Source organism: Barbus barbus (assembly GCF_936440315.1).
Source record: "Barbus barbus genome assembly, chromosome: 32".
Classification (NCBI taxonomy): Eukaryota; Metazoa; Chordata; class Actinopteri; order Cypriniformes; family Cyprinidae; genus Barbus; species Barbus barbus.
In genome coordinates, this window is record NC_136760.1 from 18,937,340 (window position 1) to 18,957,444 (window position 20,105).

At 37.4% G+C, this 20,105-nt stretch overlaps 1 protein-coding gene across 2 annotated transcripts; it reads left to right on the plus strand.

The window, feature by feature from the left end:
- Positions 1-361: 361 nt before the first annotated feature.
- Positions 362-19,785, plus strand: LOC306851965 (E3 ubiquitin-protein ligase BRE1B-like). Of its 2 annotated transcripts, none has more exons than XM_079388511.1 (20): positions 362-473; positions 1,610-1,753; positions 2,019-2,186; positions 2,352-2,673; positions 8,686-8,877; positions 9,005-9,126; positions 10,259-10,405; positions 10,764-10,838; positions 10,999-11,118; positions 11,307-11,486; positions 11,583-11,718; positions 13,374-13,495; positions 13,680-13,942; positions 14,737-14,854; positions 14,964-15,113; positions 15,219-15,431; positions 16,231-16,356; positions 16,488-16,628; positions 16,720-16,821; positions 17,992-19,785. In XM_079388511.1, exons 1-20 carry the CDS (start codon positions 462-464, stop codon positions 18,166-18,168), a joined length of 3,030 nt encoding a protein of 1,009 aa, XP_079244637.1. In that variant the 5' UTR covers positions 362-461; the 3' UTR covers positions 18,169-19,785. The 2 variants fall into 2 exon arrangements, with proteins under 2 accessions (XP_079244637.1, XP_079244638.1); XM_079388512.1 differs by lacking the exon at positions 362-473 and adding an exon at positions 573-620.
- The last annotated feature ends 320 nt before the right edge of the window (positions 19,786-20,105 follow it).

Consider the following 20,105-nt stretch of genomic DNA (forward strand, 5'->3'; position numbering starts at 1 on the left):
AAGAACACAAAAATATAAACGAACAAGACAAAAGAAAAAATAAATAATAAATAAAAGCATAGCTCATATTCAATTTTAACAAATAAGGATATTACAAAATACCAGGGGGATTGAAGAGTGTATCATAGCTTTTTAAACATTTCACAGACTTTTAGTTTTTTAACAGTCTTATTGAAGAAATATAAAATTCAAAGTCAGAACAAAAAAATTAACATAGAAGATGAAGTAAGACATTTTTGTTTATGTATGTGAAATTTTGCTAATAAAATAAAAAGGTTAACAATAAATTCTAGATCCTTATTGCTTTTATTTTCATAATACAAGGTAACATCCACGAACTTTTATTTTCACCCTGCGATTTAGGGGAAGTGACGTAAAGCATCAGACCAGCACGAAAGAGTCCGCAAACACACTTTATTCAAATCGCTCACTTCGCGCAAGTACATCAGTGATCCCAACAAATGTTCAAAAAGGTACGAGTGCTATAAACAAAAATGTTTCGACATACGTGAGGGCCTGTCTGTACCCGCTCACTTTTATTTTGATAGAGAATAGTTTTTCCCGGTAGTGTCAATGTTCACATATTCTACTCTTCTTCCTGTTTTCCGACCGGAGTGGAGGTTTGTTTCTGGGTGCAAAGAAAATCACTAACACAAATATATTTTAATACACATTTGTGACGGCGAGGTAGCTAAAACGTTGTCGTATGACATACGCCATATAGTTTATACAAGAGTGTAATTTATAACGTAAAAATGCCCATGTTGTGACGGTTGTAGCTCGCTTGCTAGGCTTCGGATAGCATCGAAGCTAACCTCACTCTAAGCGCCATGGTTGCCTAAAATTAATGTAGAAAATAATATTTTACTCTAAGAATTATGTAATATGATTCAAATGAATATTATAGCTTCTTTATTGTTTGTTTCGTTATAAAAGAAATTCAAATAAATAAAAATTGTATCGCCGTCGTTAGCCAGCATTAATATAACAGAAAATCGTGAATTAAGTGACAGTTGCTTTTGATATCGTCCAATATTTAGTTTTGATTAACTTAGGCGGAACATATTAATATCTTGACTATGTAAAGCCTATTTTATTCCACGTAGGTAGCTATTATCTATGCAAAATCTCTGTACAAGTGTCTTTGTTTGAAATTATCCGTACTGACAGCTGTCCTTGCAATTTAGTTCTTCGGTGTAATAATGTTTTTTTTAAATGATAGTTCACCCCTAAAAGAAAAAACTGTCAATCGTTTACCCACCCTCATGTTATTCCAAATCCATATGACTTGCTTTTCTGTAGAACACAAAAGGAGGTGTTGTGCAAAATGATTAGAAATGACAGCGTCAGTCATCATTCATTTTCAGTTGCATATTTTTTCCGCACGATGAAGTTGAATGATGACCAAGGCTGTTATTCTGCCTAACACATCCCTTCATATTCCACAAAAGTTAGTCATGCAGGTTTGGGACCAACATGAGGGTGAGTACATGATGGCAGGTTCTACTAGAAATTGATCAGCACCCAGGTTGATTTGCCTATGTTGTAGTTCCAAATGATATTATAATAATAATCTTTTCAAAATTATGTGTAACACTGAATTTTGTAGGGAAACATGTCTGGCGCAGGGGGTGGGAAGCGCCCCACAGGAGGGGATAGTCCCCCTGGCCCTCCTGAAAAAAAGCTGAAGAAAGAGGAGAAGACGACCACCACTCTCATCGAGCCCATCCGCATTGGAGGAGTTTCTTCTACGGTTTGTTTCAAACTGTGATACATTTTTTTCAGGATTACTTTATGAATCAAAGAGACATTTATTTGAAATAGAAACATTTTGTAACATTCTAAATGTCTTTACTGTCACTTTTGATCAATTTATTTCATCCTTGCTGAATAAAATCATTAATTTATTTTAAAACTAATCTTACAGTCCCCAAACTTTGGAACAGTAGTGTATGTTTCAGTCATAACCATGAAATGTAATGTAACCATGTAATTTTGCCCCAAATTGTCCTTTGCAGGAGGAGATGGACATGAAGGTCATTCAATTCAAGAACAAGAAGCTCTGCGAACGGCTTGAACAGAGGCAGGCTTTGGAGGATGAGTTGAGGGAGAAGATTGAGAAGTTGGAGAAGAGACAGGCAACTGATGACACCACCCTGCTTATCGTCAACCGCTGCTGGACTCAGGTTCAACACTCTTCTTTTCTTCCAATGCTTTACTCATTTTCTTCTATAACAGACCTCAACGTTAAGCTTTTCCAGTAAAATTGATAATTTATTGTTTTTAACAGTATTGCTTTAGCATACAAAAATGAGTAGAAAAACGGGCTCATTTGAAATCTGTTCTTACAGCTTGAGGAAAATATCCATGAACTGCTGCAACGTGTGGAGCCTAAGGACGCCCCGACACCTGTCCAGACCCCTGCCACCCCTCCTGTTCCAGACTTCTCAGTTGCTGCTGCAGCCCCTTCATCTGCTCCTGAACCTTCTGCTCCTTTGCCAGCTCCAATTGAAGGTGAGGACAGCCTCCCGCAGCCTCCACCTTCAGCTGATGTGGTGGAAGAAGAGCAGCAACAACCAGTGCAAGAAAAGGAACAGACGCAAGAGCAGCAACAGCAGCTTCCTGACTCTGTGGAGAAGTCGGCTGATAAACCAGTGGAGGACAGAATTCCCGGTAAACATGCAAGGAGTTAGACTCCAATACACTGTGTATATCTACAAATATGTCAAATTATGCATTTTTAGAATTGTGCCAAAGGCCTTTTACATGGTAAAAAAAAAATAACAGAAGCATGTTGTAGATTAAGTACAAAAGGTTTATCAGCCAGTTTTGATCGTGTTGATAATCAAAGTTTATGTAGTTATCTTATTAGTCCTGTAAAACCTACTGTTTCATATTTGACATGCACATTTTGAAATCCTCTAAGTTAATATCAACATGATCAAAACTTACTGAAAAACCTGTTGTACTCAATCTACTACATGCTTCTGTTGTCTGATTGATAGATCGGGGCCGATTAAATGTTTTTTTTTAAGTGATCGCATCGGCCTTAGCCCGATCCTTGTTTTACATCAGCTGTCATGCAGGTGAGTGCAGTAGGTGGCAGTTTGCACCTTTAAGTGGGTTTGCCAACTGCCATTAAAAGGAAAAGAAGAAATGTTGTGTATGGAAGGTCACGTGGGTGAACCAGTGAGGTCTGTTCTGGCGTTCGAGATTCTGTGTTTAGTGTATTTGATGCGCACTTTTGTAACATTTCTTATTCATTTATCGTCTACTGTTATCTGCCGTCAGATTATCTGAATCAATGTTGTCATAATGCGGATTTGACTGATAGACTGGCGTTCTGACACCGTGAGCTTCATACTTTATAACCATGTGTTGTAATTATTCTGCTTATTGTACATAAAATACAGGAAGTTTATATCAGCAGTCCCATATTCATTATTGTGACGACACAGTCTATTAACAGTGGTTAACACTGTAACATGTTTACATCTACTGAAGTCTTTATATACTGTGTGCACAGAGAGTGAGTGAAACTTATATTTATATATTACATGATGTTATATTATATCATATTATACAGTGTATTCAGTAAGTATTCAGACCCCATTCACTTTTTTTCAATTTTATGTTGCTACCTTATACTAAAATTGTTTAAATGAATTTTTTTCTCATTAATCTACACTCAGCACATTTATAATGACAAAGTGAAAACAGAATTTTAGAAATGTCTAAATTTATTAACACTAAAATATCACATTTACATAAGTATTAAGACCCTTTACTCAGTACTTAGTTGAAGCACCTGTAGCAGCCTCGGGTGTTTTTGGGTACGAGGCTACAAGTTTTGCACACCTGAATTGGAGATGTTCGATAGGGTTCAAGTCGGGGCTTTGACTGGGCCTCTCTAGGACATTGACACTAGAGGTCGACCGATTTTTGGCATTTTTCCGACATCGGCGATTGTACTGCACATTAGGCCGATTTATAGGCAGGCGCATCTGCGGGCAGCTTGTGGAACGCCAGGCTGCGTGAGACGGAGCAGCACACTGCAGGAGCGCCTTGTTTACACACAGCTTCAGCTAATGATGACAGGGGAAAACAGATCATTTCAAAAGCGTAATTACGTTTTACCCTACTAGAATTGATGCCGGAAATTTATCGTATTCATAAGTGCAACAGGTCATTTGCACGTGAAAGTAGAAACGCGTGCAATTCAGACGAAACTTGTGGGCTGATTATAACGTGCACGTTAACTTTACTCATTAAATGTGTGTGGGTCCGACATCCCTCGTGGCAAGTGCACCCTTAAGCAGTTATGAGCAGCGGGCTGTGTAATATGTGTGAACTCTTATTTTTGTTATCACTATGGCCATTTGACTTATAGCAGTGTCCTGTGTTTCCCACACATTGAGTTATTTGTGGCGGCTCGTCACATTATCAAAACTTACCGCCCCAAATACATTTTCCAAAAGTCTTATACTTCGTTGAATTAACTGAGCACTGCACGTTTCAAAATTAAATGCAGCGCGGGTATTTTTATATGAATGTATCTTTGAAAAGAACCGACTGTCTTCAGAAGAAAAGCTTCGATGTCATTTTAATTTCGTCTTTCCTGTAATGCCTGATAAAGTAGCGTTTGTTAGCGCAGCATCTATTTGATTACAGCCGTTACCGGGGAAACCGCTACCTCCCGTTCCAGCAGCGCCTCCTGCTGGCAGAGAATGCATTTGGATTTGCATTTGTATGTCTGTGAGAAACACTGGCGTCTGTCAACAAACATGAACAAAAAGCATGCTTCTGAACTATTTTGAGAAGGTGCTTAAATTATGAGCCATGTATTATTACCATGAATTAGGCTATTGCTACTATCTTGTAACCCTGCAATAATCATTTACTCAAACTCTCTTTTATGAGATGAAGGGGGAAAATAGAAAATCAGACAAAAGAAATCTGCATCATATGGGCCATTGGCTTCCCTGATTTCTAAATATGGGCATTGGCCAGAGAAAAACCCATATCGGGCGACCTTTAATTCATAGAGTTGTCTCTAAGCCAATCTTGTGTTGCCTTGGCTGTGTGCTTAGGGTCATTATCATGTTGGAAGGTGAACCTTTGGCCCAGACTGAGGTCATGAGCATTGTGGAACAGGTTTTCTTGGTCACCAGTCTAGACAAGGACTTTCTCCATCAATCAGTTTGGCTGGGCGACCTGGTTGTGCCAAACTTCTTCCATTTGAGCATTACGGAGGCCACTGTGCTCTTGGGAACATTCAGTGCAGCAGATCTGTGCCTTGGTACAATCCTGTCTCTGAGCTCTGCAGGCAGTTCCTTTGACCTCATGGCTTGGTTTTCGCTCTGATATGCATTGCTAGCTGTGAGGCCTTTTGTGGAGAAGTGTGTGCCTTTCCAAATCGTGTCCAATGAATTTAACTTACCACAGGTGGACTCCAATCAATTTGTAGAAACATCTCAGCAATGATCAAGAGAAATGGGAGGCACCTGAGCTAAATTTCAAGTGTTGTTCCAAAGGTTCTGAATACTTATGTAAATGTGATATTTCAGTTTTTCATTTTTAATAAATTTACAAACATTTCTAAATTCTGTTTTCACTGTCTTTATGAGGTATGTAGTGTAGATTAATGATAAGAAAAAAAAAGAATTTAAACAATTGTAGTATCAGGCTGCAGCATAACAAAATAGAAAAAAGTGAAGGGGTTCTTAATACTTTCTGACTGCACTGTATATACATGCATGCATACATTGATCTTTGCACAACTCTTTATACATTGGATTGATTTTAATGTACTTGAATTGTGCACCAAACATTTGGAGCATATTAGTATATCGGATCGGGGCACAAAAAACCTGATCGGGACATCCTGTTAGATCATGCCTCCGTGCCAGATAATTAAGATCCAGTCCCTGATGCCAGATCCTGTCAAAAAATATCAGTTTTGTCTGGTAACAGACCAACTAATCAGCAAAGTAGTCTAATACCCAAAACCCCTTAACAGCAAGTCTTTTCTGTTACCCAAAACTATCAGTCAAGAAGTTGACTGAGGAAAAAGCCAGTGAAGAGCAGAAGCAGGAGACAAAGCGATAATAAAAAGGAACAGTTTTGTATGTTTCAATTCTCAGACTTCGTCTGACGAACACAAATTCAACAAGTAATATTATACCAAACTGATTCACAACAATTTCCCATAAACCTTGAGTTTCTCTAAACATTCCCTCTTATCTCTTATCCATGAAGACAAACAGCCCTTGAAGCCACACAGTCATAAGACTAAACAACAATGGTAAAACTATAATATAATGTAAATTATTAATCATTTAATGAGTCAGTGAATTATTATAAATGATTATATTGAATAATAAAATTATTATAAATAAATTAATGAACAAATGAATATAAAATAAAGTAAATCACAACACAAATGTATGATTGCTCTCTTGAAGCAAAACACAAACAATTTGAATTTGAGGATCCTCAGATCCTTCGTTCCCCCCTCTTAATCATATGAAACCTCAAACTTCCATAATCATTATCAAAAACATTCTTGGAAACGTTCAGGTGATCAGGCCATACTCTTCCCTTCTACATGTTCAGAAAAATAAGTCACTTCTGTCATGCTGCGTACCAGCATCAGTTTGGGGTAATATTTGTCTCTGACTGTTATCGTACAACAGTTAACAGTAATCTGACAACGCAAATCAATATTCTAATGTCAGTATACAAGAGTAAGATGATAAATAATCCTAAAACCTTAACTAAAGCACTTAAATGATTCCAAAGTGGCCCTAAAATTGATCCAAACATAATCCTTAATCAAGTTTATATACATGTTCATGCAGAACTTTAGCTAAATTATAGACTGCATTTGCAGTATTATCTAAAAGGTATGAACAGCATTCAGTTGCAATCACTTTACATGTTTCATGTTTAAACCTGTGATTTTGTACAATTGGATTTTCCAAAAACTCATTGTAAAAACATTTCATATTGCATGTGCTTTTACCTTTGGCCATTTGTCATCTTTAGCATCTCAGCATTAGGATTTCTGTGCCCTAGTATTTGCTCATGTTGTCTGGCAAGTTTATCAATTTGTAAATAGAATTGCCAGTTGGAGTGTACCAGTTCAAATCAAATCAGATGGTTGTAATAAATGTGCATACAAATTCCATTATGAATTCCATGTAATGAGGAATGATTCCATTAAGGTTTGACCAAAATTACATCACTATGTCATTCTAGACATGGATAAGTCATTGAATCTACGTCACTTCCAGCATGATAATAAAAAAAAAAAAAAAAAAAAAACCTAATTGGCCCGATTAACTGTGTTTGACAAATATATGACTTAAAAATACCCCTATATGTTAAAAACTATAGCACAAAATTTAAAAGTTATTGTCTGACTAACTTGAGTTTGAAGATTGCGAAGTTACATCTCTTTGTTTGAAGTTCCTGTTATTCTGTTAGCCGTGTTGTCGACACGCACTTTCCCCTCTATGATAAGGCTTGAACCTCTCAGTGAGTTTCTCGAAGGTCGCCGGCAGACATTGAACTGCGAAAACACAAAAACAAGAGAACGAAAAACAGAGATTGCTCTTTTTGAAAAACAAGATTGTTTGCACTTTGTTGGAAGTATTTTGATTCCATTATAACTTTGATAGATAAACAAAACCGATAGAGGCCATTTGGCTGGCGACTGAACTGTAGTCCAAGGAAAGCTAATCATTGTAACCCCCCACCTGCCATATCTTCATCATGAGGTTGGCCCCCAAATCACTAAAAGATATTTCTTCCTCATGACTCCATCCTAGAGTTTTTCGCCAGTTCTCATTCAAAATTAAGTATGAGCTAATTCACAATGTCTAATGTACTGTATCCATCTTAAATTTGCCGCCTCTGGGGGCTGTTTTCATGCATCTTGAAGCCTTTGTGCTGCCACAGTTTAAACTATTCAATGTATCAGTACGAAATCTGACATTAAGTGCACACCTGCCTCAGCTAGATCTCTAATAGCAACATTTGACCTTCAGCCAAACCTGGGCTGATAAACTGACATTATGCACAGAAATAATAGAGGCACATCTACCATGTTAGCCCTGTTGTTCCATTTTTAACGGCTTAACTTCTGACCACTCCATAACTGTGGAAATATAATTTGACCCAGTAGTTTAGCTACCCCCACGGTACGTACCGGATTTACATGAAATGTCAATCAGAACACACTCACTATGCCTAGTTTATTTATTTATTTATTTTAGCAAAAAAAAAAAACTTTAGTACAATTCTAATAGTGTCTTCTTTCAGGTCATGTCTTTTTGCTGTGAAATTTGTGCTCATTTTATGTAGTAAATGTCAGAATTACTTTTATATTGTTAGTAATATTTCAGGATGAACACTTGTTGGACTGAAACATTTCAGAATTTCATCTTATTACATTTTTGCTCAGTCTGGTCCTCTAAATAAAATTGAGATGTCTTTTTTTCCACCTTGAGTATGAATTCTTTATCCTTGTATTATCATATTTTAAAAGCCTAACGTATCAAATCTGATACTCAAGAAACAATGCGTATGCAAATTCTTTTAGATTTGAAGAAAAGATTAGATTTTTCTGTCCATAGCAGATTTTATCATGCACATTCATATTGTTTTTGGTCTTTCTTTAAGCCCCTCCACCACCTCTCACTGAGAGCGCAAAGGTATTCCTGGCTACTCTGGATAACAGCAGTGAGGAGGAGCTCACACTGCAGCTACAGGACAGGATGCAGTTCAGCAAGGGTGCCGTGGCCTGTATGGTCTGCATATTTGACCGTCTGCATACTACCATTGATGAGCTGTGTACCCGAGTGCAGTCAGCTGGTAAAATAACAATTCATTTGGTGTGATTCTCGAAGTACGAACTGCTTATTACAGAAAAAAAAGCATCTCTAGAAGTTTTAATCACTTTGTGAGCAAATGCTAAACTTGTGCACTTTGTTCTTATCAGTTTGTCAGGATGACAGTCAGCGAGAGATAATTGCCACAAACCGCACACTTCTAGAGGAACATAATCGACTGCAAGATCTTGCTTACTCCCTTCAAGGGAAACACCACAAAATGTCATTGGAGGTATCTCTTTACCTAGTTTTGTATGACTTTATTTTATTCATATTTAGTAAATGTTACACTACCTTTCAGAAGTTGGGATTAGTATGCATTGAAAAGAAATCGAAAAGTTTATTCAGCAAGGACACATTAAAGTGATTAAAAGTAAAGACTTTGTTACAGTAGCATTTTGTTTCAAATAAATGCTGTTTTTTGGGTTTTTTTTTTTTTTACTTTTTATTCACCAAAAACTCCTAAAAAATGTATCTAGGTTTCCATAAAAATATTACAGTCTATAGTTTTCAATATAGAATAGTAGTAAGAAATGTTTGTTAAGCTCAATGTCAGCATATTTGAATGACTTCTGAAGGATCATGTGACACTAAAGATCGGAGTAATGACTTTGTGAGCATAAGGGACTTTTAAAATTATTTAAAAAATAAAAAATCTTACCAACCCAAAACTTTTGAATGGGAATGTCACAAAGGGACCCAGAGGCAAAGGCAAGTCAAACAGAGAATTTATTGTCCACAAAACGAACTCAGGCAGTCTGTTGTTCGCTAGCCGTGTCAGGCATACGCAGAACTGGAAAATCATGCAGGCGCATAAACTGGAACATAGAAGCAGACTTGACTTGAACAAGAGGAAGCGCAATCCCGGTCGGAGCGGCGAGCGGCAACTTCCACTGAAGGTTGTACAGTCCGGAGGGCTGTGCCCGGAGGCAAACGAACCACTGGCCGCAGGCAACTGGGAGACTGGGCAGAGAACAGGTCAGACACTTGACAGGACTCGACTTGACCAAACAGGACAGGACCGTACTTGATTGAACACAACAGAGTAGCGGTAGTCGGGTAGAATGGCTGCGTAGCACAATAATCTGACAAAGAAGTCTAGAAACACACAGAGAGAAATAGAGGAACAAATCAGCATCAAAAGGAAACAGGTGCTGTCCGTGAGTGCTGATTGTGAACGCGAACAGCTGGGTCTAGGAGGCAGAGCAAGAAATAGAAAGGAAAAGAAATCAAACCCGGCTCATGACAGGGAGTGTATATATAAACTTTTTTCTAAGCATTAGTATAAAACTGCCTATCACATTTTTTTAAAGCTGTGTATCTTGTACCCTGAACTGTCCTAAGACCAGTCTTTGCTTCTACAGTATAATGAACTTATTGACAAAGTTACAAGTTCTGAGACTAAAGTGTCTGAGATGGAAACGGCTGTGGAAGATCTGCAGTGGGACATTGAAAAACTTCGAAAGAGAGAGCAGAAGCTGAATAAACACCTAGCAGAAGCTCTGGAGCAGGTCAGCTTTTCCTTCATCTCAGAAATAATACATTTACAGTTTTCATGCAATGTATTTCTTTTGAAATTCATTATCATCTTAGTAGTCATATGTGTTGTGTTATTTGCTTATCTATCAGCACATCCTTTAAGAAAGGAAATTGTACTGCAGGATATTATACTACAAATCATGCTGCGTCATTTACAGTTGACACGGTGTACCGGTGAAACATACAGTAATTTGACACAATAGTATAATGCAGTGATGTTAATGTGTTTGTGGTTTGAATTAGGGGGTATTACTAACAGGGGGAATTACTAACAATTTTATGTATTTTTGTTGATTTATTGAGTGTGTATTTATTTTTTTCCCAAATCAGCTTAATTCTGGTTACCATGCCACTGGCAGTTCAGGTGGATTACCCGGTGGTCAAATCACACTAAGTATACAGAAGGTAGTAGTTCAAAAATTGTTACCTAAAACCATTTTTAATCATTTCTTTATGTAGTTTTACAAAAATATAATTAAAATGTTTGTTTATTGGAATGGTGTAGACCTTATTCCAGTCTGTCATTGTACATCAGTTTGTCTAATAAGTAATTCTCTACTCTCAGTTTGAGTCTCTGAATGCCGAACTGGAGCAGAACCAGGAACTTGCCAACAGCCGCATGGCAGAGCTCGAGAAACTGCAGCAAGAGCTACAGGAAGCTGTTCGGGAGAGTGAGAAACTAAAGGTAGTATAGTTTACTGAGAACACAACACCAGCTCAAAATTCCCAGTTATGACCCCAATGCATTATTTGACGAGAACAGTTTCCTTCGTGTCTGAACGTATTTCCTGCTGAAGCAGGAAGCTGAGTGGGGGCATATCAAAAGGATTTGATTTTTCATGACACATTACTGATCTCTGTATCCCTTTGTAGATGGATCTGAGGAATATACCAGAGGAAGTGTTGAAGGAGACGCCAGAGTACAAGTGCCTCCAATCACAGTTCTCTCTACTGTACAATGAGTCTCTAAGTGTGAAAACCCAGCTGGATGAGGCCAGAGCCCTGCTGCTTACAGCCAAAAATGCTCACCTGCGGCAGATAGAGCACATGGAGGTGAGATATATGACGGGACAGAAATGATTGCTGATAGTTAGATCTGATTGTTTTTTTTTTTTCTGATTGTTTGAATGTCATTCTCTCTGTTTGTAGAGTGATGAGTTGTCTCTTCAGAAAAAGTTACGCACCGAGGTCATCCAGTTAGAGGACACACTGGCCCAGGTGCGCAAGGAATACGAAATGCTACGGATCGAGTTCGAACAGAATCTTGCAGCCAATGAGCAAGCAGGTAACGTCTCTCATACAAGAGATTTTGGCCCCGTTAAATGTGACCCAATTCCTCATATGTGACAGATCGGATCTGTTCTATGACAGTGTAAACAGGAAAAAGATGCATGCATTCGGATATAGCGAGATCGGATTCAGGCCTCGTATGTGGAAATAAATTTGTATGTGGAAATAAATCGGATATGTGCCAATGTGACTATAATGTAAACAGGCAGATCGGATTTTCTGAGGCATCGCGTTCTGTACGTCATTAAAACTGCCACAATTTCGTACTTCTCCGCGGTTTAGTGATGTCATATGAGTGTAAATCATGTAAATGCACACGGGCTATTTTGAGCTAAGAGCAAAAAATAAAAAAGGGAAAAATCTTGATTTTAGTCGAATTTGAGGTTGTCTCAAAAAATTGTTAATTAAGCCCTCATTTAGTGATCCCAATGCTCCAATTAGTAATTAAACATCTAAAAGTATCTTCAATTGTATATTTTCTGAAAGGATTACCTTTTCTCCGCTCACGCTGAATGTCATCTGAAGAGCACGCATAACGGTGCTTCTGACGGCGCGCGATCTCGATAAATACACAGAATTATAGTATTTCAATATTCACGCAAACAATAATCTGTTCTGTCTTAAGTGAACGCTTGGGGAACTGATGGGGAAAAAACATCTGATGTGGAACTTTATATGATTCGTGCATTACAGTAGGCTGTCTGTCTCAGTGTTATCCATCAATAGCCTATAAAAGAAAAAAGCTGGAATCACTCCTAGCACTTCATTTAACTGCTTTTGTAGTTTTAAAAATCAATTTATTTGTAGTGAACACACTGAATTGATTTTTACATTTGATAATTTGTTGTTTGTAGGCTATTTGAATGCTTTTGTTTAGATGTAAAATGATAAAGGTAATGCATTATTGATTTCTTTCTAGGCTATTTGTTCCTATACTGTTTTTTTTCATCTGTTCTTATTTATAATAGGAAAGATAAAATAAAAAACAGCTGTGATTATTAATATGGTAGCCTAATTATTAATAAGAAAAGAACTGGAGGAAAACTTTAATCTTTCTCATAATCAACCTTGCTGACTCTATATCCATTTCAAACGGGTGTAGTAATCATTTTTTGTCTGATTCCAAAAAATCATACATCATTTTGAAGGCCTTTTAATGGACAATGTGAACATAAAAATAAAAATAACTCCTTTTTAAAATTTGCTCGACTCGTTTTGTCAGCATAGGTCACATTATTCTCGGGAGTAAGCACGTGGAGGCACATGAATGGGATATGGGTCACAACTGAAAGAACGTGTAAACGGACAGCCAAAAAAATTGGATATAGGCACCAAATCGTAATTGAGCATCAAGACCTGCAGTGTAAACGAGACCTTAGTTATATCCGTTTTGGTTGTCATGACCTTAGGGTTAGGTGGGATTCCTTAGTGGTGAATTTCCCAAAGCCCATTTGTTTTAAAGTAACCATGGCTACAGTGAGGAAATCTACGGGGTGGTGTATCCTGTCGTCACTTCTCTCATTGTTCACTGTTTTGGCTCGGGTTTACTTTTAACTAAGCATCATAAACCGAGATGTCTGTCATTGTGCCATTTGAAATGACTATCAGCATCACAATCTCTTTCAATATTACCTCTCTTATTCATTCTAGGGCCAATAAACAGAGAAATGAGACACTTAATCAGCAGTCTTCAAAACCATAATCATCAGCTGAAAGGTGATGTGCAGAGATATAAGAGGAAACTTCGTGAGACACAGATGGAAATAAACAAGGTATTGCTCATGCTGATCTCCGTTAAGTTTTTTTTTTTTTTCATGATAACGGAATTTTCAGATGGGAACATTTTACTTGCTAATCTACCATTGCATATGTGGGCTGTTTTTTTCTTCAAAATGATTGAATTTTAACAAAATATTTTTCTCTTTGAAATGTCACTCCTTTTGTTTGTTTTTTCAGTTGAAGTGCCAGAGTGGAGAGGCAGGTGCACTGATGTTGGAAGAAAGCGTGGGTGACGGAGGACTGGAGGTTAAGAAAGAGGAAGATGAGGACCAGGAGGAGGAGGAAGAGAGGAGGAGAGAGCTGGAAAGGCAACGGGCACGGGAGAGAGAGAGGGAGGCGGAGAGAGAGCGGGAGCGAGAAAGAGAGCGGGAGAGACAGCGCAGTGAAGAGCTGAAGAGGAAGGACTCAGACACACTGAAGATGCTTAGAGGAGAGCTCAAGTACGTCTCAGCCTGCAACATGATTCTCAGTGCTACTTAACTTCCTATAATAATGTTTGCTCTCTTCTCAATCAATCAATGCTGGATCTAAATGTATGATCATAATTAATATGCCTTGGCCCCAAAAATATTTGGACACTGCTAAGTCCTGCTTAATAATTCACTGCATTACATAAACTATAAAAGCAAGTGGCATTTTTATTAAAGAATATATGTGTAATTGTGTGTGTGTGTGTATTAGTGCTGTCAAACAATTAATCGCATCCAAAATAAGTTTTTGTTTACATAATATATATGTGCGTACTGTATATATTTATGTATATATACATACACACATACAGTATATATTTTGAAAGTATTTACATGCATAAATGTATATTCATATAATTAATATTATATATAATATATTTAATATATAAACATAACACAGTTTTCTTAAATATATACATGCATGTGTGTGTATTTATATATACATAATAAATACAGTACACATGTATATTTTGTAAACAAACTTTTATTTTGGATGCGATTAATCGTTCGACAGCAATAATATACACATATAGTATTTAAAAATGAAGGCAGAAAGCACTTTCTGTGTTGTATTTTAATGTGCTTTATTTTGGGAAACTATAATATCACCCCATATCGTTTAGCATTTAATGAACTTCTCATCTTCTGTGTTGTATATTAATGTGCTTTATTTTGAGGAACTATATCACCCTATATTGTTTTGCATTTAATCAACTTCACATCTTAATCACCTCTCCCACACATCATTTGCATCATGCCAACAGAAAAGCACAGGAGTCTCAGAAGGAAATGAAACTACTGCTAGACATGTATAAATCAGCCCCAAAGGAGCAGCGAGATAAAGTGCAACTTATGGCTGCAGAAAAGAAGTCCAAAGCAGAAGTATGTGAACCCACAAAGATTTACTGTATTTCTGTGTGGCAAAACCATTAACATGCAATTCACTTGGGGTGGTCCTTCTTTTAATGCTAATGTCAACATTGTCTGGCAGGTGGAAGAGTTGAGGCAGCGAGTACGGGAACTGGAGGAGAGGGAAAGAAAGGAAAGCAAAAAGCTGGCAGATGAAGACGCTCTCCGCAAGATCCGTGTGGCTGAGGAGACCATTGAACACTTGCAGAAAAAACTGGCTGCTACTAAACAGGTGTGTCTAGTTGAACAGAATTGTCTACATTTGTGTCAGAATCAATTTAGATCAATAGCCTCTGTAGCAGATTAGCTGATAATTAAAAACTGATGGACCTTTCAGGAGGAAGAGGCTCTGCTGAGTGAGATGGATGTGACGGGACAGGCTTTTGAAGACATGCAGGAGCAGAACAGCAGACTCATGCAGCAGCTCCGAGAGAAAGACGATGCCAACTTCAAACTAATGAGTGAGAGAATCAAATCCAACCAGATTTACAAGCTTCTGCGGGAGGAGAAAGAGGAGTTGGCAGACCAAGTGCTTACTTTCAAAACCCAGGTGCACAAAAAAAAAAAAGCATTACTCATACAATCACAATGCACCCACATGTGGATTTATGAATGTACAAAACAAACATTTTCATAATCTACTAGTCAGTGGGTTCTAGTTGACTATGGCTACACCTGAAAGGTTAGGCTGACTTGTTGCTTCACCATCCAATCAGATGTTTGCACACAAAGGTACCTCCCGAAACTGATTTTGGACAGGCTTCTATGACAGCATAACGGTTTAATGATGTGCAAAAAAATAGAGCGCGCTTTGGTCATAACTATTATAATACTAATTTCTTGCTGGATATGAAATCAAAAGTCAAAAACCTCAGCTGTCATTGAATTAAATACACACAATAGTGGGATATCATAGACAGAGAATACATCTACGCTACCTTCAAAAATCATTCAGATGATGATATCTCAGTAGACAGGATGTGACAAGATCATAGGGGTCTCACATTTTTTTCCCCACTGTTTTTAACATAACACGCCATCTTTACTCAAATATTTGTAACATAATACACAAAACTAATCTTCAAAAATATCCTTAAAAATGGAAGCCAACAGAAATCTCCTAATTGATCACATTTAATGTATCGCCACTAAATATAAAATTAAAATTAGACAAAAAACTGGAAAATATAATTGATTAGTTGGTTGATAGACAACTAGTCAGCCCATCCCTGTTAAAATGGACCTCTCAGTTTTCTCAAAATCTGCACACAAAGTTTTAAAATGTTTTTTTGTTTGTTTTTTTAATACTGATGTTGTTGAATCTTGTGCTCTTTAACTGTCCCTCCCAGGTGGACGCTCAGCTGCTGGTAGTGCAGAAACTAGAAGAGAAGGAGGGAGTCCTGCAGAGCACACTGGCTGCTTTGGAGAAAGAGCTGGCGCTGCGCACTCAAGCACTGGAGCTCAACAAGCGCAAGGTAAAACCGGAAAGATCACAGACGCCCACCTCTGTTCTCATGTCCATGACAGCCATGACTCAGCTTAGCCAACCATTAGCGTATATTTCCAGATGTGTGTTTGATGCTCGTCTTTTTGCACGATGGCTCAGGCAGTGGAGGCTGCCCAGTTGGCCGAGGACCTTAAAGTGCAGCTGGAACACACTCATACCAAGTTGAGGGAAATCCAAGCCTCTGTACTAGACAACCGCACTGCCCGTGAGAGGGAGAGTGTCAACCTCAAGAAAGCACAGGTACATGGGCACGCATGTTGTAGAAAAGTTTGGGATACAAACGAGTGAGAACAATGTGTGTGAAACTCTTCTACTGTGCTGTACTTTTCAGGAGGAATTGTCCAGACTGCGGCGTAAGCTGGAGAAACAGAAGAAAGTTGAGGTGTACACAGATGCTGATGAGATTCTGCAAGAAGAAATTAATCAGTATAAGGTGAGTCTAAATTTATTTATATTATATATTTATTAAAGACACAAGTACTTTTATTCAGGAAATGCATTAAATTGATCAACAGTGACAGTGAAGACAGTATAATGTTACAGAAGATTTCTATTTCAAGTAAATGCTGTTCTTTTGAGTCTTCAATAAAAAAGGTGTCACAGTTTTCCCATGAAGATTAAGCAGCAAATATTGGTTTCTTGAGCACCAAATCGGCATCATATAATGATTTTTTTGAAGGACCATATGACATTGAAGAATGGAGTAATGGCTGCTGAAAATTCACAGGAATAAATTGCATTTTAAATTACATTCAAATACAAAACAGTTACTTAAATTGTAATAATATTTTTAGTGCTGGGCAACGATTAATCGCGATTTATATAATACAGTATATGTGTTTGTACTGTGTATATTTATTATGTGTATATAAAGACACACGTACAGTATATATTTTGAAAATATCTATTTATATTCATATAATTTATATTTTATATAAATATATTTAATATATAAACAACATTTTTCTTAAATGCATGTGTGTGTATTTATATATACATAATAAATATACACAGTAAACACATTATGTACACAAACTTTTATTTTGGATGCAATTAATTGAGATTAATCACAATATTACTGTTTTTTTGCTGTACATTTAATCAAATAAATGTAGCCTTGGGAAAATTTAGAAACATTTAGAAAAACCAATCTCAACCCCAAACTTATATATTTAAGTAAATATATAATTTAAAACAATTAGATAAAAAATATTTTTTTAAAGCTTTACAATAATAATGAATCATTAAAGTTATGAAAATACAAATGCAAGTATGAGAAACATGCTGTGACCAAAATAGGTTAAACTGTCATATGTATGTCATAAACTGTTAGCTTCTTCAAAGTAGCCACACTTTGCTCAGATTACACACTGCGGGCGGCTATTCTTCCATCCAACTTCTTGACTCCAAGTGGGATGGTTTTTTTCCCCATGTGTGCGGGCTGCAAGTGTGCTGCTTTTCCTGTACTATTTGGTCCAACTCTCCCTTTAAAAAAAAATCTTTGTAGATAAGCACAATTAATGTGTCCATGACATTTAATGACTGGTGTATTAGCTTAATACTGTATTATTTGTGGCTGACCTGACTGTTGTCTCCTTTCTAGGCTAAATTACGTTGTCCCTGTTGTAATACCCGAGATAAGGAGACTGTCCTCACCAAGTGTTTCCACGTCTTCTGCTATGAATGCTTGAAGACTCGCTACGACACTCGCCAGAGGAAGTGCCCCAAATGCAATGCTGCATTCGGAGCAAATGACTTCCACCGCATCTACATCACATAATTTAGTGTGGGCTTTCTGATGAACTGAATACAGTAGATGAGAAACGAAGGGATGAAAGTGGTCTTGAAGCACTGGATTACCATAATATGAAAAAAAAAAAAAAAATGCTCTAAAGGGCCACTTTCACTCCCATCTGTGATAGGTGGTGCTAGTGACCAATCAGACAGTGACAGAATGGAAACAGTTGTGAAGTAGTCATGGTCTACAGCACTCAAGCAGTGCTTCTTCATTGCAGAGGAATCTGTTGAGTTTTGTCTCTTACTTTTTTGTGTTCTTTAAAGTACTGCTGATTTTTTTTTTTTACCTGCGTTTTGTTGAATGACCATGAAAAAAGTATCTGCTCAAATATCAATATATCATAAATGTCACAACTCCACAGAATACGAGTGACGTCTGAAGTTCACAGAAACTGTTTTGTTTTGACAATTATGGCCTTATCCGTTTGAGTCATACAGTAACTATCCAGTAATGTGCTTAGTCAGTTTCTATGGAGACACTGTGTTATTGAACCCCTTAAAGTAAGTAATGAACAGATGTGATAGGTTCTGGGTGGAAAAAGGAGAGCTGCAGAATTAGAAGCATAGATGGTGGTGCAGTGATCTTAAAAACACAAAACATGAACAAAATTTCTCAATAGGTACCATATACCCAACCATACTGTGATATATCACCAACATTTGTCAGTAACTATTGCTCAATTTCCTTAAAAAAATAATAATAATAAAAACTGGATAAAGTTACTTGTGAACTCAGCTCTCTGCTTTGATGTCAACCTAGACAAAACATTCAGAGACTTTTTTTTGTGTTTTACCTTACCAGTTAAAGCCCGTGTACCGTTTTAAGATTGTACAGGCTTTAAGATTGATTGGTTAGATGAAATCTGGATTTTCATTTTAATGATGTTATTGTTGTACTTTGTGGAAAAGGATGACTCGAAACTGGACTTTCCAAATGCAATATCGCAGTCCAAATGCTGTCTGCCAATACAATCCTATTTGCACAATGCATGTGTCTTTAGTAACATCAGATGGTTTAGATAGATATGCATAGTTGCATACTATTTAGAAGAGGATCACAGGGGAAGCAGTCCTGGGGAGAATATAAAACCGACCACGGTTTTTTTGTACTTGCAAATTTTTGCCCGGAATATATATGTAAATGTTTTTCATTATATTGCGCAATCGACCTTATGTTATTCCCCGCACCCAAGGTTTTGCTGTTCTTGATCGTATTAATAACTGTCGTGCTGCTTTTCCTCTCAGTCTGCTCTGTGTGTCTGTCAAACACTGAACTGTTGTTTGCTTCCTTGGACCAGAGACAGTGAATTACGTAGTTGGGTGGGGTAACTTTAATGTGCCTATTTTGCTCAAGCATACTTTGTGCGCGGAGACTGGGGTCTCTAGTTCGTGCTCTTACTAAAAAAAGTACTTATTTTCGCAAATTGTCGTTTCGTTTAAACGTTGATTCATTTAAGTTGTTTTCGCATAGGTCTAACATCAAATATTTACGTCAAGAAGACCACCAGTATTTTCCTGGCTGATATTTATATTAATAGAGAACTGGTTTCTTTTTCACGTTAATGTAGCTCTTGAAAGTAAAAACGAGAGTGTTGTCAGCGAACAAGCTGTGTTTGTGAGTCTCTACCATCACTGACGGTTTCCCACTCGTGGTGCTTTGTCGTGCTGTGAATGCAGAGATTCTAGGGCCGTGTTTCAAATGCTAGCGAGTTGCCTGCTTAGACATCATAAAGAATGAACGATTCCGCGTCCTCTTTACGAATTCGAACGGTTAGACAGTTCTTTTAGTACTTTTGAGGAAGTAGATGCCATCAGCAGTCGCCGAATGTTTATTCATTCAGATTAATTCAGTAACAACACCGAATGATTCATAAATGTTTTGATTCACTAAGAGAACAGATTTATTTGAATAATAAAGAC